We start from the raw sequence: 23556 nt of genomic DNA, 5'->3' as shown, positions 1-23556 counted from the left end.
ACCTCCCCTTTTAACCATGCCGGTAATCGTTTTGCCTTCTTTCCACCTTTCTTAATGTGTGGAATAAATCTGGACTGTGCTTCTAGAATGGTTTTTTTTTAACAATGACCACGCCTCTTGGACATTTTTTACTTTTGTAGCTGCTCCTTTCAGTTTTTTTCTAACAATTTTTCTCATTTTATCAAAGTTTCCCTTTTGAAAGTTTAGCACAAGAGCCGTGGATTTCCACACTGTTCCTCTTCCAGTCTGTTGTGATCCTGCCCGCGAAGAGCGTGGGCAGGCTCTTACCTTCTCACAGCCAGTCGGGCTGCTGACGCTGCTGCTTCTTTCTCCCTGAATCAGCTGGGGCTGTCCCCGCAGCTGCTGCCATGCGGTCGGCCCCTCTGGTCCTGCCCTCCCCCGACGTGCTGCTGCGATCCCGGGCCCTTCAGTCAGCAGGCCGTCTCTGCTGGTGCCTGCTACAGCCCGGGTCCTTGCCTGGCTGGGAAGCCGTCCCTGCCAGAGCCTGCAGCCTGCTACAGCTCTCTACTCTGCCTGCAGTCTTACCTCTCCTCCTGGGGCTGTCTTCACGGCATGGAGTCGTTCCTGCAGTCAGCCCTTCTCCTGCTTCAGTCCTTGCAGCTCTCTGTTCTCTCTGCCGGTGCCTGCAGCCAGCCTTACCTCTCTCTGCTTCTTCCTGCTTCTGTCCTTGCAGCTGGGAGCTGCTCTACTGATCTGCCTTCACCCAGCTCCAGCCCAGGGCTGCTCCACTGCTTCCCTGGGTTTTCCACGTGGCTGAGGACGCCACCAGCTTCCAGCACTCATCTCTCCAGCTTCCTAGGGCGCGAGCGCGCCTCTCTCGTCTGTTCTTCAAGGGCCAGCCAGGTGTGGCCCCCTGCTGGCTCCTCCCTGGGCGTTGTCCACCTCAGCTCTACAAAGGGATTCTACGTTCAGTCTGTCTTTGCCTTCGCAAGGAGTTGGTCACTCCTGAGATCCTCGTTCCAGGAGCTGCCTTGTGTTCCAGCCTTCTGCAAGGTTCAGTGTTCCATGTTTTCCGTTGAAGCTTTCTGTCCAGTGTTCCAGTCCTGATGTCTTCAGTTGTTCCAGTCCTGATGTTTCTGCTGTTCCAGATGTCCATGTTCCAGCCCTGAGATGTGACTCCTGTTCCAGTATCTGTGCTCCAGTCCTGATGTTCCAGATGTCCTTGTTCCAGCCCTGAGGTCTGTCTTAATCCTTGTTCCTGTTCCTGATGTTTTAACCTGTCTTGAGCTGCCAGGAGTGCAGCGTATCCTTGCCTTGAGCTGCCAGGAGTGCAGCAACCTGCTTCTTCCCTGTGCTCTCCCGCTTCCAGGGTGGTCAGCGACTCAGTCCCGCGGGTGGTCTGAATAGGGCGCCCTGAGGGACAGTACCCATGTCTTCCTTCGCACCTCATTCCTGAGTCCAAGTCTGTGCCTAAGTCTACGTCTATGCATCCTGCACCTCATTCCTGAGTCCACGTCTATGCCTGAGTCTACGTCGTTCCTGAGTCCACCTCGGTGCATCCTGTACCTCGTCCTGAGTCCACGTCTGTGCCTGTCTACGTCTATGCATCCTGCACCTCATTCCTGAGTCCACGTCTATGCCTGAGTCTACGTCGTTCCTGAGTCCACCTCGGTGCATCCTGTACCTCGTCCTGAGTCCACGTCTGTGCCTGTCTACGTCTATGTATCCTGCAACTCATTCCTGATTCCACGTCTGTGCCTAAGTCTACGTCTATGCATCCTACACTTCATTCCTGAGTCCACGTCTATGCCTGAGTCTACGTCGTTCCTGAGTCCACCTCTGTGCATCCAGTATCTCGTCCTGAGTCCATGTCTGTGCCTAAGTCCACGTCTATGCATCCTGCACCTCATTCCTGAAGTCCACGTCTATGCCTGAGTCTAAGTCAGCACGTCCAGTACCTTGTCTCTGAGTCTACGTCTGCACGTCCAGTATCACGTTCCGGAGTCTCGTCTGAATCTATGTTCCAGTCATCGCTGTCCTGGCCTCCATCCGGCCTGCCGCTTCGTGCCGTACCCCGCGGCAGGTCCGAAAGGGCTGGGAACGGTCGGAGGACTGTTCACAAGACCAACATTGCGTTGTTGGGTCTTCCGAAGCGTGCAGGTCCGGAGGAGGGCCTGTCTCCGGGTCATCACTCCAGTCTTGCTTCCGTCCAGCCCATGCTCGGGCATGCCATGCCTCCCGCGGCACTTCTTCAGAGTCCTCTGGGGTCGAGCCGTGGCCCAAGGACACACATCACCCAGGAGTGGGATCGCTCTCCTAGCGCTCCATAACACAGTCATTAAATCAAATTTGATCTTATTATGATCACTATTGCCAAGCGGCCCCACCACCGTTACCTCTCTCACCAAGTCCTGTGCTACACTGAGAATTAGATCTAAAATTGCTCCCTCTCTCGTCGGTTACTGAACCAATTGCTCCATAAAGCTATCATTTATTCCATCCAGGAATGCTATCTCTCTAGCGTGTACCGATGATACATTTACCCAGTCAATATTGGGGTAATTGAAGTCTAGTTATCAAAAAATGGGAACACATTTTTTCTGACGCTGACTTACAAGCACTTTTGGATAAACCATCTTCATTTATATCTTCGTCTGATGTTACATCTACAGATTCACAGTGGTTTAATTTACAGAAATTATATCGACGTTCAGTTCGCACACAGTTGCATGCAGAGACCATGCTTGAATACTGTCGGATACAACGGATCCCACGTGGGCTCCGAGTTCTAAAAGAGCCCCACCTGTATAAAGAAGATCAAGAGTTCCTTTCCGATTGGAATGCTATCTTAAATAAATGTAGCTTAGACTTAATGATTTTGATCATTAAGAAAGCTAGAGATATGGATCGAATAATCCAAGAAGAGATCGATACGACTAAAAGTATTCTTTCGTCTTCCCTTGATTTAGATCATTATACAGTCCAATTGAAATCTACCGAGGAAGCGATTGAGAAATTCCGTTCAGAATTTAAAAAATTCAAAATGGACAAATTACAACGTGATGAACGAGATTACAATCATGGATATGTATATCCATGGATGGCCACCAATCAAAAACAATCTAAGCATGTAACTTTTCATTCAAGTGGGGACGAAGTGGAGATGAAGTTATACGTCATGATTTACGCAGAAGTGAACATTCATCCAATGCAAAATCGATATCATCTTCTTCATCTTCATCTTTTTTAGGACAAGGATCAAGGGGCCCTTGTCGGCCCTCCAGCAACAGACACACCCGATATCCAACCAGAGATCAACACGATCCACTGTCACGCGGGACCCGATCACAACATCAAAGGAATCTTTAATCCTGAATTTATCATCCACTGTTCTAGCAGAAATTCAAATTTCAATTTTAGAATGTGGTTTATCATTTGCACCAATGCCACATACTGATTTGTTTGCTCTTCAAGTCTCTTTATTTCATTTTACATGGACATTGAAATTGAGACTTTTTTTTGCCACACATCCTGCAACGCCTGATATGTCAACCATTTCTAATCTTTCTACTTGGATACCGACAGGCCCAGAGGATCCAACTATTAAAGTTTTCTATCAATTGATATCTCAGGAGATTGCTTCTCTCACCAATAATTCAAAAATATTTTATTCTAATTTTTCTCGTAAAGAACAATTGGCTCTCCAAGAACTGTGCTCCAACACAAATCTGGTAATAAAATCTGCCGATAAAGGAGGCAAAATTGTCATTCAAGATCGATCCAGATATGAGTCTGAAGTTTTACGTCAATTACATAATACTCGATATTATTTATCATTGACTCAAGATCCAACTTTGATAATTAAAAAGGAAATTTCAACATTAGTACAGTCCGGAATAAAGGCTGGTTTTTTGACTCAGAAAGAAGCTTCCTTTTTGGTCAAATCATACCCTCGAATTCCAGTATTTTATACCCTTCCAAAGATTCATAAGGATTTACAAAACCCACCAGGTCGGCCTATTGTTTCCAGCTGTGGATCTTTGTTAGAGCCGTTGTCTCGATTTATTGATCATTTCTTGGCTCCTTTTGTCCCGCTTATGTCATCTTTTGTCAGGGATTCTTCTGAGATGGTAATTTTTCTGGAAAATTTAAAACTTGACACCAAAGATTTAAAACTCCTGACAATGGATGTTGAGGCTCTCTATACTTCTATTCCACAGGATGAAGCCATTGAGGCGGCTAACTTTTTCTTTGATTAGAGACCACGCCCACTCCGAATTCCCAGTAATTTTTTATCTCAATTATTGGAGATAGCATTAAAAAAGAATTTTTTTGCATTTAATTCACTTTTTTTCCCAACAAATTTGTGGGACTGCTATGGGGGCGACAATGGCCCCCGATTTGGCTAATTCATATATGCAGAAATTCGAAGAAAGATGGCTTAATGAACATAGGTTTGGACATCAGTTGATCGTATGGAAGAGGTATATTGATGATGTTTTTTGTTTTGTGGCGAGGATCGGCCGAGGATTTTCAAAAATTTCTGGATTGGTTGAATTCCTGCAATTCAAATTTGCACTTTACTGCAGAAATTCAAGATAAATGTATTTCTTTTTTGGACATTAAAATTGAACTTAATGATGGTGGTTTTTCAACTTCGATTTATCAAAAACCTGCATGTTCAAATACTTATCTACATTTCCAGAGTGCACATCCACGGACCTTAAAGATGAACCTTCCAGTAAGCCTATTTATACGTTTTCGGAAATTATGTACATCTATTGCTGATTTTGAAGTACAATCTAAGACCTTGTCTGAGAGGTTTTCACAACGAGGCTACCCGAAGAGTTGTATTAGAAAAGCTTATTTGCGTGCAAAGTTTTCCTACTGAGAATGGCTATTTACAACTCAATTCAAAGATGAATCAGTGACTCCGACTTGTATTTTACCATTTTCTCCTGAGGCTAAAATTATCAAACAGGCTATTTTTAAATACTGGTTAAATGGACCCTAATAAATATAACAAGTAGTGATTATAAAGGAAGAAAGACCTGTTATATGAATGTCATCAAAATCATATGGAATCTGGATGTACCTTCATACGATGCTGATAAAGCTATCGTGACTGTAAAACCTGTGTATAGGTTTCAAAAATCATTAGGTACCCCAGTTGGTATTTTGAATGCACTTTCCTGTGACGTTCACGGACCACTGTAAACAGATAGCTAGAATGATCACATACGTACTGCTTGTAATGTCACTTATCTCAAAGGTTGTGGGTCTTGCCTCAGCCGACACCCAGATGTTTCGGAGACTAACTCCTTCTTCAAGGGCTGGATATTCGCAAGAAAAACCCGTATACTCTTTGATTGTTGTAGCAGTGATGATTCTTCTAGTGAGCTTTGATTGTAGAAACAGTGTATCAAATGAAACATTGACCGTTATAGCAGTAGTCTTCAGTCTGATCTAGACTTGATAGACTGTGTGGCAGTCCAAAATGCATTTTGGACTGCCACACAGTCTATCAAGTCTAGATCAGACTGAAGACTACTGCTATAACGGTCAATGTTTCATTTGATACACTGTTTCTACAATCAAAGCTCACTAGAAGAATCATCACTGCTACAACAATCAAAGAGTATACGGGTTTTTCTTGCGAATATCCAGCCCTTGAAGAAGGAGTTAGTCTCCGAAACATCTGGGTGTCGGCTGAGGCAAGACCCACAACCTTTGAGATAAGTGACATTACAAGCAGTACGTATGTGATCATTCTAGCTATCTGTTTACAGTGGTCCGTGAACGTCACAGGAAAGTGCATTCAAAATACCAACTGGGGTACCTAATGATTTTTGAAACCTATACACAGGTTTTACAGTCACGATAGCTTTATCAGCATCGTATGAAGGTACATCCAGATTCCATATGATTTTGATGACATTCATATAACAGGTCTTTCTTCCTTTATTTTTAAATACTGGCATGTTTTGCAGACTCATGAAGTTTTTCATTCCTACCCCAGGATTACGTTTTCCCGGGCGACAAATTTACGTGTTTATTTAGTACATACAGATTTCTCTCTTCCATTAGTCAGCACTACCGAACATTCAGGTTCTCATAGACCATGTCAATCATGCTCAGTATGCGCTAACTCCATGACCATTGAAGGGTTTCTACAATTACCATCTGGCTTCAAGATCTACTTTCAACACCATACTACATGTAATTCTACCATGGTGATTTATCTAATTAAATGTCCCTGTAACCTGATATATATAGGTAAGACTAAGCGGATGTTAAAAACGAGAATGATCGAGTATCGATCAAATATCAATACTGGCCAGATTGAAGAACCTTTGGTAACCCATTGTAGACAATATGAACATTCTTTTGATGACTTAACATTTTGCGTTATTGACCAGGTTGTCCAACACTGGCGGGGAGGTAATCCAGATGTATATCTTCTTCGTGTAGAACAACACTGGATTTACAAATTAAATACTGTGAATCCTTGTGGTTTGAATACAGAATTGGACCTACACGTTTTTGTGGGTTAAATTCGAATGCCAATAGATGTACACTTATAAGAAACAACTGTTGTGTCGTTCTGCTGTTATTCGCTTGACATCTCAATGTTGTGCTTTGGATATCCTCATTTACATACAGTGACGTCTTGATTTCCGTTTTGGCGCCAAACAAGATATTTAAAGCGACGCTCATGCTAGCCTCAGTTCCTCCGTTTCTGGAAAGACAGCTGAGACTATGTTCCTGTTGAAAAACGGTAGCCCTTCATATAAGCTAAGTACTGCTGTTGTATTTTTGATTATTTCTGCATGATTCTTGATGCTGGACCTTTTGTTGTAATGTTTACAGATAAAGTATAATCTTTGGATTTATGCCCCTGAAGAAGCACTATGTGTGTGAAACACGGCCGTGTTGGGCGTTGAAAATTCCTGGATTGGGATTTTTTAGAAAAATATACAGAAAAATTCAAAAAAGTGAAAAGAAGTGATTTAGTAATAAAATTGTATGAAGGTGGATGATAGAGAAGACCGGCTGGTTTTGATTATAAACACAGCAACTGGCTTGCTAACACCTTCATGGAGGCTAATTGTAATATTGTTATCTGTGTTCCCATTTTTTGATTACTAGATTATTGCTTGGGTAACCTAACTGACTCTCTTTTCTATTGTGGTAATTGAAGTCTCCCATTCTTATTTATTTATTTTTGGTTTTTATATACCGGAAGTTCCTGTATACAATACATATCACTCCGGTTCACATTTAACATGGATAACTATCGCCGGGGAGGCGGTTTACATGGAACATATTGTGAATAATGAACGGGTAATCTATAATAAACTACAAGCTATTGTGAAAACAACTAAGAACAACTTAGAAAGAAAACGACATGGAACATAAAACTGCAGTAATATAAACATAAAATTATTGCTGTAAAAAATGATGGTTGTTGATCTTATTGCTCTTAGCTCTCTGGGAAAGCTTGATGGAATAACCAAGTCTTGAGTTTCACTTTAAAAGTGGTATGGCACGACTCAAGGCGGAGGTCCGGTGGTAAGGAGTTCCAGAGAGATGGGCCCGCTGTGGATAGAGCGCGTTTCCTCAGGGTAGATTTTGCAGGTTGGGTGTTCATTCTGTTCTGGTATGCCCTTCTGGTTTTGCCCTTACTGCAATACCAATTTGGTTAGCTTCCCTAATTTCTCTCAGCATTTCACTGTCCGTCACACCATCTTGACCAGGTGGAGAGTAGTATACTCCTATCACTATAGTCTTCCCTGACACACAAGGGATTTCTACCCATAAAGATTCAATTTTGTATTTAGTCTTATGCAAGATGTTTATCCTGTTGGACTTTATGCCATCCCGGACATAAGGCGCCACACCTCCTCCCAGGGTGCTCCTCTCTGTTGTTGCGATATAATTTGTACCCCGGTAGTGCACTGTCCTATTGGTTATCCTCTTTCCACCATGTCTCTGAGATGCCAATTAAGTCTGTCATCATTCACTGCTATACATTCTAATTCTCCCATCTTCCTTCTTAGACTTCTGGCATTAGCATACAAAATTTCAAAGTTTGTTTTTTGTTTGTATTTTCATTCTGCTTTTTAATTGATAGGGATACGTTAGAATATTTTAGCTCAGGTGAGATTTTAGTTACAGGCACTTGGACTACTTTTCTAATTTTTGGAACCTCTCTGTCAGGATGCCCTAAATCTAATGCATCATTAGTATCCTTTGAAGATACCTCTCTCCGAACCATGCGCTGCTGAGCGACTGTCGGCTTTCCCCTTTGTTCTAGTTTAAAAGCTGCTCTATCTCCTTTTTAAAGATTAGCACCAGCAGTCTGGTTCCACCCTGGTTAAGGTGGAGCCCATCCCTTCGGAAGAGTCTCCCCCTTCCCCAAAAGGTTCCCCAGTTCCTAACAAAACTGAATCCCTCTTCCTTGCACCATCGATCCATCCACGCATTGAGACTCCGGAGCTCTGCCTGCCTCTGGTGACCTGCGCGTGGAACAGGGAGCATTTCAGACAGTGCTACCCTGGAGGCTCTGGATTTAAGTTTTCTACCCAAGAACCTAAATTTGGCTTCCAGAACCTCCCTCCCACATTTTCCTATGTCGTTGGTGCCCACATGTACCACGACAGCCGGCTCCTCCCCAGCACTGTCTAAAATCCTATCTAGGTGACGCGTGAGGTCCGCCACCTTCGCACCAGGTAGACATGTTACCAGGCGATCCTCACGCCCACCAGCCACCCAGCTATCTACATTCCTAATAATCGAATCACCAACTATGACGGCCGACCTAACCCTTCCCTCCTGGGCAGTAGGCCTTGGGGAGATATCCTAAGTGCGAAAGGACAATGCATCACCTGGAGAGCAGGTCCTTGTTACAGGATCCTTTCCTGCTGCACCCAGTTGATGCTCTCCCATCATGAGACCTTCTTCCTCCAAGGCAGCACCAGGGCTGCCAGTCTGAAGTTGGGACTTGGCTACTATGTCCCTGAAGGTCTCATCTATATACCTCTCTGTCTGCCTCAGCTCCTCCAGGTCTGCCACTCTAGCCTCCAGAGATCAGACTCGTTCTCTGAGAGCCAGGAGCTCTTTGCATCGCATGCACATGTACAACTTCTCACCGGTGGGTAAAAAATCATACATTTGACACTCGATGCAAAAGACTGGGAAGCCCCCCTCTTGCTGCTGGACTGCTGCCTTCATCTCAATTTTGATCAGTTCCTAGTTAAGTTTTAGGTTGCTATGGGAGTAGGAATGTGTCTAACGTCCTTTAACTGTATTAGTGATCGAATTCTCAATAAAGTTGTTTTGTTTTTGTTTTTTTTTGTGAAAGTGGCACCTGCCTATAAATTAAGGGATGAGCTAGGGGTGGTGGGTGGGCGAGGGGTGGGAGGGTTGGGAAATACAAACAGTCTAACTTCAGTTAGTCAGCCAGAGTTCCTAGTTAAGTTTTAAGCTGCTAACCACCAGTTCAACTGAAATCTCACCTCTATCAGGAGGATCAGCCTCCCTGCATAGTACTGTGACTGCGGACTCCATCAAGAAATATATGCATATGTGCCCTTGCCCAGGGAAGCACTTATAATGCGGCAGCATTCAACCCCAGAACCTGCAGATAAGACCACATGGTCGGACGAACAGAGTTCCGCGGGAATCGAATTCTCACAATCAACGTGTGGATCCGAGACTCCAGCAGAAATACTCTGCCCTGTCTTGTATCAAATCGAACGCCAGGATCTGAGACAATGCAAATGGTTCTTGGCCAGATTCATCACCCAGCCTAGTTCCTGTAGCAAGGAAACCATCCTGCGGGAAGCATGAAGACTCTCTTCTGCGGTCTTGGCTCCAATCAACCAGTCATGCAGATAAGGGTGAACTAGAATGCTCTCCTTGTGAAGACCCACCGCTACCACCACCATGATCTTGGAAAAGATCCTGGGTGCTGTGGTTAGCCTGAAAGGCAAGGTTTGAAATTGAAAATGATGATCCATAATAGCAAACCAGAGGAACCGCTGATATTCCCAACAGATGGAAATATGAAGATAAGCCTCCATCAGATCCAGAGACGCGAGGTACTCCCCTGCTTGTTCTGCCATTATGACAGAGCACACCATTTCCATTTGGAAACGCAAGACTCGTAAATGTTGGTTGACTCCCTTGAGATCCAGTATGGGCCTTTCCTCCTTGGACACGACAAAATAAATGGAATAATGGCCTGTATTTTGCTGCAATTTGGGAATGGGAATCACCGCTTTCCGGTTCATAGAAACATAGAAACATAGAAATGACGGCAGAAGAAGACCAAATGGCCCATCTAGTCTGCCCAGCAAGCTTCACACATATTTCCTCTCATACTTATCTGTTTCTCTTAGCTCTTGGTTCTATTTCCCTTCCATCCCCACCTTTAATGTAGAGAGCAGTGATGGAGCTGCATCCAAGTGAAATATCTAGCTTGATTAGTTTGGGGTAGTAGCCGCCGCAATAAGCAAGCTGCACCCATGCTTATTTGTTTTACCCAGACTATGTTATTAGCCCTTATTGGTTGTTTTTCTTCTCCCCTGCCGTTGAAGCAGGGAGCTATGCTGGATATGCGTGATGTATAAGTCTTCTCCCATGCCGTTGAAGCAGAGAGCCATGCTGGATGTGCATCGAAAGTGAAGTATCAGGCCCATTTGGTTTGGGGTAGTAACCGCCGTAACAAGCCAGCTACTCCCCGCTTTGTGAGTGCGAACCCTCTTTTCTTCTCCCCTGCCGTTGAATCAGAGAACTATGCTGTATATGCATTGAATGAAGTATCAGGCTTATTTGATTTGGGGTAGTAACCGCCGTAACAAGCCAGCTACTCCCCTCTTTGTGAGTGTGAATCCTTTTTTCCACATTTCCTCTTGCTGTTGAAGCTTAGAGCGATGTTGGAGTCACGCCTGTGTATGTTTATTTAATAAGGGTATTGACTCCAGGCAGTAGCCATCATTCTGGCGAGTCACCCACTCTTCATTGGCAGCCTCTTGACTTTATGGATCCACAGTGTTTATCCCACGCCCCTTTGAAGTCCTTCACAGTTCTGGTCTTCACCACATCCTCCGGAAGGGCATTCCAGGCATCCACCACCCTCTCCGTGAAGAAATACTTCCTGACATTGGTTCTGAATCTTCCTCCCTGGAGCTTCAAATCGTGACCCCTGGTTCTGCTGATTTTTTTCCTTAGGAAAAGGTTTGTCGTTGTCTTTTGATCATTAACACCTTTCAAGTATCTGAAAGTCTGTATCATATCACCTCTGCTCCTCCTTTCCTCCAGGGTGTACATATTTAGATTCTTCAATCTCTCCTCGTACGTCATCCGATGAAGATCCTCCACCTTCCTGGTCGCCCTTCTCTGTACCGCCTCCATCTTGTCTTTGTCTTTTTGAAGGTACGGTCTCCAGAACTGAACACAGTACTCCAGGTGAGGCCTCACCAAGGACCTGTACAAGGGAATAATCACTTCCCTTTTCTTACTCGATATTCCTCTCTCTATGCAGCCCAGCATTCTTCTGGCTTTAGCTATCGCCTTGTTGCATTGTTTCGCCGACTTCAGATCATTAGACACCATCACCCCAAGGTCCCTCTCCTGCTCCGTGCACATCAGCCTTTCCCCCCCCATTGAATACAGTTCATTTGGATTTCCACTCCCCATATGCATGACTTTGCACTTCTTGGCATTGAATCTCAGCTGCCATATCTTCGACCACTCTTCCAGTTTCCTTAGATCCCGTCTCATTCTCTCCACTCCTTCCGGCGTGTCCACTCTGTTGCAGATCTTAGTGTCATCCGCAAAAAGACAAACCTTACCTTCTATCCCGTCCGCAATGTCGCTCACAAAGATATTGAACAGGAACGGTCCCAACACCGATCCTTGCGGTACACCACTTAAAACCGCTCTCTCTTCAGAGAAGGTTCCATTTACCATCACACATTGTCTTCTGTCCGTCAACCAATTTGCAATCCAGGTCACCACCTCGGCACTCACTCCCAAGCTTCTCGTTTTATTCACCAGTCTCCTGTGCGGAACCGTATCAAAAGCTTTGCTGAAATCCAAGTATATGATATCGAGCGCTCTTCCTCTATCCAATTCCTTGGTTACCCAGTCAAAAAAGTCAATCAGATTTGTCTGACAGGATCTTCCTCTGGTGAATCCATGCTGCCTCTGGTCCATCAATTCTCCGGACTGTAGATAGTTCACTATTCTCTCTTTCAACAGTGACTCCATTACTTTTCTCACCACTGAAGTGAGGCTAACCGGTCTGTAGTTACCAGCCTCCTCTCTGTTCCCACTCTTGTGAAGCGGGACCACCACCGCTCTTCTCCAATCACTCGGCACCACTCCCGTTTCTAGGGATCTATTGAACAGGTCGCACAGCGGTCCCGCCAGCACATCTCTGAGCTCCCTCAATATCCTTGGATGAATCCCATCAGGCCCCATGGCTTTGTCCACTTCAGATTCTTTAGCTCTTCCCATACATTATCTACTGTAAATGGATTTTCCTCTGTTCCGCTTCCCTCCAGTTTCTTGTTGTGTAGAGATGGTCCTTCTCCAGGGTCTTCTTTAGTGAACACAGAGCTGAAGTATTCGTTTAATATTTCTGCCATTTCTTCGTCTCCCTCCACACATTGATCATTTCCACCTTTCAATTTCACTATACCACTTTGGACCTTTCTCTTTTCGCTGATGTATCTGAAAAATGTTTTGTCACCATATTTTATCTCCTTGGCAATCCTCTCTTCTGCTTGACTTTTTGCCAACTTGATTAATTTCTTTGTCTCCCTCAGTTGATACAAATATTCTTCTTTGTGCTCCTTCCTTTGGGATCTTTTGTATTTCTTGTATGCAGTTCTTTTAGCTTTAATTTTGTCAGCCACCTCCTTTGAGAACCAGATAGGTTTCATTTTTCTTTTGCTTTTCTTTACATTTCTAACATATAGAGCAGTTGCCTTGGCGATTGCTCAACAGCCTTTGATTGGTTCAACAGCCTTTGTATCATTGCTTCCACTTCTACCCTCATCTGAGGAAAGTTGCATGGAGAGACCATAGACATATGGAGGAATGTGAAGAAATTCTAGAACATAGCCCTCCTGAACTACTTCGAGAACCCATTGATCTGAAGTCATCTGGACCCATCTGTGATAAAAACGGGATTGGCGGGCCCCTATCTTCTGCACCAACAGGTGAACCCACAAACATTTCATTGGGAAGACTGAAGGGCTCCACTTCCAGAGCCCGCAATCTTTTGAGGCCCTCAGGGGCGAAAGGACTGAGACCTGCGGAAGGGATGGACCTCTGGGAAGGACCTCCCTATAAGGCCGAAAACACCAGTAGTCTCGAGAGAGGCCATTGGCCCGAAAAGATCAGGAAATGGGTTTTTTGTCCTCTGGCAATCAAGGGACCTGAGTTTCCCCTCCATTTACTTGCCATTTTTTCCAATTCACTGCCAAACAAAAGCGAGCCCTTGAAGGGCAATTTGGGAAGATTGAACTTTGAAATAGTATCAACTGACCAGTTGCACAGCGACAGCTGACGCCCTGGCTGCAATAATCGAAGCAGTTCCTCTGGTGGTTGTGTAAATAGTCATAGCCCCATCAGCTAAGAAGGTGACCCCCAGTTCCACCATAGATCCAAAATCAGACACAATGCTACCAGAAGGTAGCCTAAGCTACCAAGGAACAACAAGAATTAATTTGTAAGTTCATTGTCACCACCTCAAAGGCTTCCTTTAGAAAAGCCTCAATCCTTCTATCCTGAGCATCCTTCAGTGCTACACCTCCCTCTACCAGAATGGGGGTATGTTTCATGACAGAACATTCCAAAGCATCCATCTAAGGGAAACACAACTGCTCTCTGGCCTGTGGATCCAAGGGGTAGAGACCCACTAAGACGCGTCCACCTTTAAAATACGCCTCTGGCGCACTCCATTCTGGATCAATCAACTCCTGGATAGCATTCAAGGGGGGAAATAAACAAGAAGCCTTGCATAGGGTGACCAAAATGGGATCCTCCTTCTGCATCCCCAAGGAGTCAGTCCCAGCCACTCCGACGGTCTTCAAGGTCTGAGAGATCAAGCTCAGTAACTCATCTCTATGAAAGAAACTGAGAAGAGTTCTATATGGCTACAAATCTGGGGGAATGTCCCCTTCTTCACTAGGAGAGCCACCACCACCATCATCAGTATCATCTTGATCAACGTGCATTCGAGCCTCGTCAGATTGCATCGCGCCACGGTGCTTGACCATGGAGACAAGGGGATGAGCACTCTGAGTACATGGATCTACTGTAGTAGGTACTGCTGATTCAGAAGACTAGCCCTTTAAAAGTCTGAAATCCCTGGAAGAATTCTACCCAGGAAAAGGACTGTCCATTCCAGGCCCCAAAGGCTCAAACCTGACATCATGAGAGTTAGTGTCCCCTGACGACTCTGTCCATAGATTGATCACAGGTGGGGAGACCCCCATCATGTCTCCCTCGGACCTACTCCCCTTAGACTGAGGAGATGGACCACTGTCAGCAAAATCAGGAGGCGGCAAATCTCCCCAAGCATCCAGGCAGCGCTGACACAGGCTTAAAGAAAGCTCCGGTGGCATACAACACAAATGGATAATCACTTTGGCTTATTTGCTGCAGAAGCCATGGTTGTAAACATGCAGACAGGCAAAGGCTCATGCCTAGATTATCCGTACGTATAAGCTGCACCCAAAATGACTGACCATACCAAGGAAAGCGTGTAGAGAAGGGCAACCAAAATGATAAGGAGCATGGAACAACTGCCCTGTGAGGAACGGCTAAAGAAGTTAGGACCGTTCAGTTTGGAGAAGAGACAACTGAGATCGGATATGACAGAAGTCTGCAAAATCATGAAAGGACTTGAACAAGTTAATGTAAACTGGTTATTTACTCTCTCAGATAATAGAAGGACCAGGGGGCACTCCATGAAGTTAGCAAGTAGCTCATTTAAAATACATCAAAGAAAATTCTTTTTCACTCAATGCATAGTTAAGCTCTGGAATTCATTGCCAAAGGATGTAGTAAAGCAGTTAGTGTAACTGGGTTTAAAAAAGGTTTGGATACATTCCTAGAAGAAAAATCCATAAACTGCTATTACAGTAACTGGGTTTAAAAAAGGTTTGGATACATTCCTAGAAGAAAAATCCATAAACTGCTATTACAGTAATTAAAAAGCAATAGTAGCTTATGATTTATCTAATGTTTGGATACTTGCCAGGTACTTGTGACTTGGATTGGCCACTGTAGGAAACAGGATATTGGGCATGATGGACCCTTGGTCTGACCCAGTATGGCATATCTTATGTTCTTATTGACACACAAAAAATGTGTGTGCAAGTGAACACGCCTAGACCACTCATCTAACCAGACACCTAAACCAGGCACAAGGTAATGACACTAGGGAACAATGCCTAAACTGAAAGCAAAGGTGTGCATCCAGAAGGATGAACGCCCAAACTGGACACACAAGCGAGAATGGACGCACAATCACATGCAGCAAAAATGTGCAAAATCACCGTGCAACCTACCACGTGCCAAAAAGGGAAAAGCCTGGGAGTAGGGCCTAGCCAAACAACTGTTCAACCCGCCGTGCCTGCACTACCTCCTCACCTCACAGAACTCCACAGAGATATGAGTGGGAGAGCTGAACGTCGAGGTTATAGACCCTTTCTCATGCTTTCTATCTCCTTTTTGCTGTTTATTGATTTATTTTTTTAAGGTAAAAAAACTTTAAGCCCCCTGTGGCTGAGAGAAGGAATGGGTCCCAGCTACAGGGGGAGAGGGCGAAAGCCTTCACCGCCGAGCCTCTCTCAGCCTGCAACCGCTAATTGAAATTTAGGTCCATGCCACTCAAGGCTACCAGACTGAAGGCCACTCTACTTATGGAGGGACCGCACGGTATCGCCTCAGGAGGCAAGCAGTGCAACACAGACATGTCTGTCCAATATTTCAAACAATATTTCACAGGCAATCCTCCGAAGGGAAATGCATGTCCACCATCTGCTGGAGACGGGGAATACTGATGGGCTGATATCAGGGCAGGACTAAATGACCATGGCATCAGTTTTTGCTCTGTCTCTATCTGCTGGCAGAGGTACATAACCCACTCGTGGGAATTGCCCTGCCCTCGCTAAAGGAAAGGAAATTATTAGGTAGGTAATAATGTTTTCTTTCTCTTTTTGCTTTTTTAGGCTTAAATCTGTGAAAATGATCCTGTTTCAATGATTTATCTATAATTTTGGGATAAATAATAAGAGTAACGTATGTAAAAACCTTTCAAGCTTTTGTTTCTGCGGATCCCCAATTACCAGTCACAAGAAAAAGACCAAGGATAAATTCCTGGGAGATTTCCCCCAATTTCAGAGTGACCAAAACTCAAAATTTTCCAGCTATGGGACCTAAGGAGGATCCCAAATTGCTTTTCCTGCATCCCAGGTTAGAAAGCTGCAGCAGTGTTTGTAGAGGGCAGGAAGTTGTGGACAATCTCCTACCTGAGCAGAAGCTCCCGCACGCATTTTCCTTTCTGCTTTTGCTGCTTTCAGAAGTGAAACTGAATTGGGGAAGGGCTGAGTGTTTGCCTCTTCAGTGATGGGGAAAAGAAGGAACTCAAACTCGAAGGCTGAAGGAGAGAAGTCTCTGTTTTCCCTTTCTTTGCTGGCTCTTCCCTTAGAAACAAAATAGCTCCTCCACCTCCTCCTCGGCGCAAACTGATGATGTCACGGATGGGCGGACGAAGTCTATTGTAAAATTTGTCCTGCCAATAAAGTTTCCTCGTTTTCTGCAATCCTGACAATGCTGGTAGGTCAGAAGTGAGTTTTGATCTCCTGCTGGGCTATCTCACTGCCCAGAGGGTCCAGATTCCAAGTAAAGGATACTTTTGTGCCAGAAAAATATTTTCTAGGGCAGAAACCTTGAATACACGTAAACTGCTCAGTGGCCTCTCCCTGAAACTTCCTTAGTATAGCAGTGGAAATAGTAACCATGAAGATGTTTGCAAGCGTGAAAAAAGTATCTACAAATACTGAAGAATGATGCATAAGTTCAGGCAATGGGGACAAAATCATGAATGCGTTTCATTATATGTTAGTCAACTGGACCAGAAGGTTTTATTTCTTGTATTTTCTTGTATTCTAATATATTTTTAATGATTCAATGTATATAACATGTTTGTATGTACTATATGATTTTTTTATTGGTCTAGTTTAATTTCTAAACTATTTTGATTTTAACTATAAAGGCAGTATAACAAGAAATAAAATAATAATAAAGCAATCCAGTTGGGAATATGCCTTAAGCGTGAATTGTTTTCTTGGAATAGTATAACATGATTTGCATAGAATTTTTCTCTAAGGAAGGTACATTGTGTGTTCTGAGCCGCTTAAGGTTAAATATACCATCTCTTTCTTTGCCATTAGAAAAACCTATAGAGTTGTATCCTGTCTTAGCAATTTAAAATTCTTCACCACATCATCTGTGACGCTGTTCTCCGATTCTGAATGAAAAGAACCTCATCACCTAGCTGCATACGTTGCCATCAAAAGCCTGGTACTCTGGTGCATCAACTATTTACTTGCCCTAGTCTTGTGAAGTTCTGGAGTGGAGTATTTAAAATAGTGGCACAATGTACCGGTTCATCCCTTGGTCGCTCCGGTAAGCTCTTATTGTCCGGGCTGCGAGGCTCCACTTCATCCTGTAACCTATCTTTGAACAAATTTGGACATACTGCTATATTGCTGGCATGCCGCACGATTCTGGCCGATTGGCTCACACCTGACCTGACACCATCGACACGAGCTTGGTTCCATCGGATGGCTGTGTCCATGCAAATGGAACAACTAGCTTCCCTGGCTCACTCGCATAAACCGGACAAGATATATACTGATTGCTGGGCCAAATGTTTTACGTTATTGCCTCAAGATATTCAGTCCACCCTCCGAGTAGCAGGATATCGACCCGCATGGATTTAAGTATTCCTTTTCAAGTACTGGCAATGAATGGTGATGTAAGAGGCTTGTCATCCTATTTTGGGGAGCCATGGGTGTTGTGGGGACTATATATTTCATGCTCCTAGACCTCTGCCTGAGATGTGACCAGGCGTATTATTGGCAGAGCTGTCTCCTAGGAGAGGGAGGGGGGGATATGGGTGAATGAGTGGGGTTTGACTGAGTGGTATGCATGTTGGTGGAAGTATGGGGAAAGGAGGTGGGGGGACTATGCTTCAAAATTGTAATGGGAAACATGCGGGCTATTAGTTGAAGTACTTGCTGGATCAGCAGCAACATATTATGTGGCATAATAGTTTACTAATGTTGGCTTACTGCAGCAATGTTTGTTTTGTTCATATTATCTTGTTCATCTGCCTGTTTTCGCAATAAAAAATGATTTTGATAAAAAAAAGATAGAACGCCTCAGCACCCAGCTGGATGTGACCACCACAGTTAGTCCGGCACCTCCTGAGACTCCTGTGTCTGCACCAACCTGAACCACTCTTCATCTTCCGGTACCATCCTGATACACTGGGGACCCTAATCAGTGCCGGGGTTTCTTGAATAAATGTTTCATGCATTTCACCTTACAACCAGCACAATTCTCTAACGACACCATGAAGACTACTTTCATCCTTTCCCTCCTTGATGGGAAGGCCTTAGCCTGGGCTTCCCTCTTATGGGAACGTGGAGACCCTCTTCTTCAGGACCTACAGTGGTTTGTTCAAACCTTCAGCAAGGTTTTGATGAGGCTGGTAAGTTGACGATTGGCGGATTCAAGTTATTGCATCTCCGGAAGGGGGCTAGACCATTGATGGACTATGCCATAGAGTTCCGGACCCTGGCTACTGAATTAGACTGCCAGGAAGACTGCCTTAGAAGCATTTTCTTGGAGGGACTATCTCCTGGAGTTAAGGATGAATTGGCAGCAAGGGAGCTTCCTCGGTCTCTTGATGCTGTCATTGACCTCACTGGGAGAATCGACCGCCTGGCCTATAGTAAGATAATGATAACCACCTTGGGATAACCCCAATGTCTCAGGCGCCTCCTCTCAAAAGCTAAGCCACGAGACAGAAGTGAGCCACCTGGTATGAAAATATGAGGCCCTGAAGAAGAAGATTCTTCAGATAATTGAACCTTAGGGGCCCATCTAAGGCCATGTAGTCAAGATCCGCAGCCACCCCGGAGCCACTAAAATCACGTGACCCAGATACCCCTCTACTCACCAAATAACTTTTCCCACCACGGGCCATGGTGGGAAGACACGCAACAGCACTTTGAGAGGCCAAGGCAGAACCAAAGCATCGATGCCCTCCGCACCATGCTCTCTTCTTCAGCTGAAGAACTGGAGCGCCTTTGCATTGACCCTGGTCACCATGAGATCCATAGGAGGAGAGCCCCAATGCTCACAAATTAGACATTGCTTCCTCTGATAGCTCCCATTCTCTCGTATCCAACCCTTGTGCTCGGGAAGTCCGCCTGCACATTGTCCACCCTGGCGATGTGTGACACCGCTATCCTCTCTACATGCTGTACTGCCCAGAGGATCAATTCTTGCACTCCTGAGCCACTGGCTGACAGCTGGTTCCACCCTGATGGTTGATATAAGCCACCGTCATTAAGAACATAAGAAAATACCATACTGGGTCAGACCAAGGGTCCATCAAGCCCAGCATCCTGTTTCCAACAGTGGCCAATCCAGGCCATAAGAACCTGGCAAGTACCCAAAAACTAAGTCTATTCCATGTAACCATTGCTAATGGCAGTGGCTATTCTCTAAGTGAACTTAATAGCAGGTAAAGGACTTCTCCTCCAAGAACTTATCCAATCCTTTTTTAAACACAGCTATACTAACTGCACTAACCACATTCTCTGGCAACAAATTTCAGAGTTTAATTGTGCGTTGAGTAAAAAAGAACTTTCTCCGATTAGTTTTAAATGTGCCCCATGCTAACTTCATGGAGTGCCCCCTAGTCTTTCTACTATCCGAAAGAGTAAATAACCGATTCACATCTACCCGTTCTAGACCTCTCATGATTTTAAACACCTCTATCATATCCCCCCTCAGTCGTCTCTTCTCCAAGCTGAAAAGTCCTAACCTCTTTAGTCTTTCCTCATAGGGGAGTTGTTCCATTCCCCTTATCATTTTGGTAGCCCTTCTCTGTACCTTCTCCATCGCAATTATATCTTTTTTGAGATGCGGCGACCAGAACTGTACACAGTATTCAAGGTGCGGTCTCACCATGGAGCGATACAGAGGCATTATGACATTTTCCGTTTTATTCACCATTCCTTTTCTAATAATTCCCAACATTCTGTTTGCTTTTTTGACTGCCGCAGCACACTGCACCGACGATTTCAGTGTATTATCCACTATGACACCTAGATCTCTTTCTTGGGTTGTAGCACCTAATATGGAACCCAACATTGTGTAATTATAGCATGGGTTATTTTCCCTATATGCTTCACCTTGCACTTATCCACATTAAATTTCATCTGCCATTTGGATGCCCAATTTTCCAGTCTCACAAGGTCTTCCTGCAATTTATCACAATCTGCTTGTGATTTAACTACTCTGAACAATTTTGTGTCATCTGCAAATTTGATTATCTCACTTGTCGTATTTCTTTCCAGATCATTTATAAATATATTGAACAGTAAGGGTCCCAATACAGATCCCTGAGGCACTCCACTGTCCACTCCCTACCACTGAGAAAATTGCCCATTTAATCCTACTCTCTGTTTCCTGTCTTTTAGCCAGTTTGCAATCCATGAAAGGACATCGCCACCTATCCCATGACTTCTTACTTTTCATAGAAGCCTCTCATGAGGAACTTTGTCAAACACCTTCTGAAAATCCAAGTATACTATATCTACCAGTTCACCTTTATCCACATGTTTATTAACTCCTTCAAAAAAGTGAAGCAGATTTGTGAGGCAAGACCTGCCCTGGGTAAAGCCATGCTGACTTTGTTCCATTAAACCATGTCTTTCTACATGTTCTGTGATTTTGATGTTTAGAACACTTTCCACTATTTTTCCTGGCACTGAAGTCAGGCTAACTGGTCTGTAGTTTCCCGGATCGCCCCTGGAGCCCTTTTTAAATATTGGGATTACATTTGCTATCCTCCAGTCTTCAGGTATAATGGATGATTTTAATGATAAGTTACAAATTTTTACTAATAGGTCTGAAATTTCATTTTTTAGTTCCTTCAGAACTCTGGGGTGTATACCATCCGGTCCAGGTGATTTACTACTCTTCAGTTTGTCAATCAGGCCTACCACATCTTCTAGGTTCACCGTGATTTGATTCAGTCCATCTGAATCATTACCCATGAAAACCCTCTCCATTACGGGTACCTCCCCAACATCCTCTTCAGTAAACACCGAAGCAAAGAAATCATTTAATCTTTCCGCGATGGCCTTATCTTCTCTAAGTGCCCCTTTAACCCCTCGATCATCTAACGGTCCAACTGACTCCCTCACAGGCTTTCTGCTTCGGATATATTTAAAAAAGTTTTTACTGTGAGTTTTTGCCTCTACAGCCAACTTCTTTTCAAATTCTCTCTTAGCCTGTCTTATCAATGTTTTACATTTAACTTGCCAATGTTTATGCTTTATCCTATTTTCTTCTGTTGGATCCTTCTTCCAATTTTTGAATGAAGATCTTTTGGCTAAAATAGCTTCTTTCACCTCCCCTTTTAACCATGCCGGTAATCGTTTTGCCTTCTTTCCACCTTTCTTAATGTGTGGAATACATCTGGACTGTGCTTCTAGAATGGTATTTTTTAACAATGACCACGCCTCTTGGACATTTTTTACTTTTGTAGCTGCTCCTTTCAGGTTTTTTTTAACAATTTTTCTCATTTTATCAAAGTTTCCCTTTTGAAAGTTTAGCACGAGAGCCTTGGATTTGCACATTGTTCCTTTTCCAGTCATTAAATCAAATTTGATCATATTATGATCACTATTGCCAAGCGGCCCCACCACTGTTACCTCTCTCACCAAGTCCTGTGCTCCACTGAGAATTAGATCTAAAATTGCTCCCTCTCTAGTCGGTTCCTGAACCAATTGCTCCATAAAGCTATCATTTATTCCATCCAGGAACGTTATCTCTCTAGCGTGACCCGATGATACATTTACCCAGTCTATATTGGGGTAATTGAAGTCTCCCATTATTACTGCACTACCAATTTGGTTAGCTTCCCTAATTTCTCTTAGCATTTCACTGTCCATCTCACCATCTTGACCAGGTGGATGGTAGTATACCCCTATCACTGTAGTCTTCCCTGACACACAAGGGATTTCTACCCATAAAGATTCAATTTTGTATTTAGTCTCATGCAGGATGTTTATCCTGTTGGACTCTATGCCATCCCGGACATAAAGCGCCACACCTCCTCCCGAGTGCTCCTCTCTGTCATTGCGGTATAATTTGTACCCCGTTATAGCACTGTCCCATTGGTTATCCTCTTTCCACCATGTCTCTGAGATGCCAATTAAGTCTATGTCATCATCTTACTTCTTAGACTTCTGGCATTAGCATACAAACATTTCAAAGTGTGTTTTTTGTTTGTTTTTTCATTCTGCTTTTTAATTGATAGGGATAAGTTAGAATTTTTTTAGCTCAGGTGAGTTTTTAGATACAGGCACTTGGACTACTTTTCTAATTATTGGAACCTCACTGTCGGGATGCCCTAATTCTAATGCATCATTAGTATTCTTTGAAGATACCTCTCTCCGAACCATGCGCTGCTGAGCGACTGTCGGCTTTCCCCTTTGTTCTAGTTTAAAAGCTGCTCTATCTCCTTTTTAAAGGTTAGCGCCTCACCGGATGACCTCATAATCTTGGAAGAAAAGCAAGTAACGCAAACCGCACCGCTCTCATCTCTAACTGATTGATAGACCATGATGCCTTTTTCTTCGACCATCGGCTCTGCCACCGAATGTTTCTGACACACAGCTCCCCAGCCCAAGAGGCTGGCATTGGTAGTGACAACCACCCAATCCGAAACCTCCAATGGAATTCCACATTCTAGATAGATTCGAAGTAGCCACCAGGAAACATTGTCCCTGCCTTCCCCCTCAAGCAGAAGAGGAATTTGAAATTCCCTCAACAAAGGATTCCACCAGGAGAGCAGAGCCTTCTAAAGAGGCCACAAATGCACGAATGCCCTAGGGACCAACTCCAAGGTCAAAGCCATGGAGCCCAGGACCTGTAAATAGTCCCAAACCTTGAGGACAGAAAGTGACAGCAGACGCTGAACCTGATCCTGAAGCTTCCTAAGGCTTTCCTCAGTGAGGAACACTCTCCCCTCCTGCATGTCAAACTGAGCCCCTAAATACTCCAGGGACTGAAAGAGAACTAGTTGGCTCTTTGAAAATGTTACTACCCTGCCTAGTGATTGCAACCGGCACAGCACCTATGTTGCGAGTGTGGAGAATGTGGTCATGTGCTCGAGAGAGAGTGAGCCTTTAAACCACAGTGCAACTCCAGGGCAATGCTCCAAGGTAGGCACCATGGGAGATGAGTGATTCAGACACAGGC

General features: G+C 44.3%; 1 protein-coding gene across 2 annotated transcripts in view; it reads right to left on the bottom strand.

Annotated features, from left to right (window-relative positions):
* LOC115085955 (oocyte zinc finger protein XlCOF6-like) overlaps positions 1–16878 on the bottom strand; it is a 258912-nt gene extending 242034 nt beyond the window's left edge. Inside the window, exon 1 of one of the 2 annotated variants that reach the window (XM_029592523.1) lies at positions 16515–16878. In XM_029592523.1, the coding sequence (XP_029448383.1) occupies positions 16515–16538 (24 nt within the window). In that variant the 5' untranslated portion in view covers positions 16539–16878. Of the gene's footprint in view, positions 1–16296; positions 16321–16514 lie in introns of those variants that run through there. The other variant, XM_029592522.1, reaches the window with a different exon arrangement.
* Between the last annotated feature and the right edge of the window lie 6678 nt (positions 16879–23556).

The sequence above is a fragment of the Rhinatrema bivittatum genome, chromosome 2 (assembly GCF_901001135.1).
Source record: "Rhinatrema bivittatum chromosome 2, aRhiBiv1.1, whole genome shotgun sequence".
Classification (NCBI taxonomy): Eukaryota; Metazoa; Chordata; class Amphibia; order Gymnophiona; family Rhinatrematidae; genus Rhinatrema; species Rhinatrema bivittatum.
This window is presented reverse-complemented; position numbering and strand designations above follow the sequence as displayed.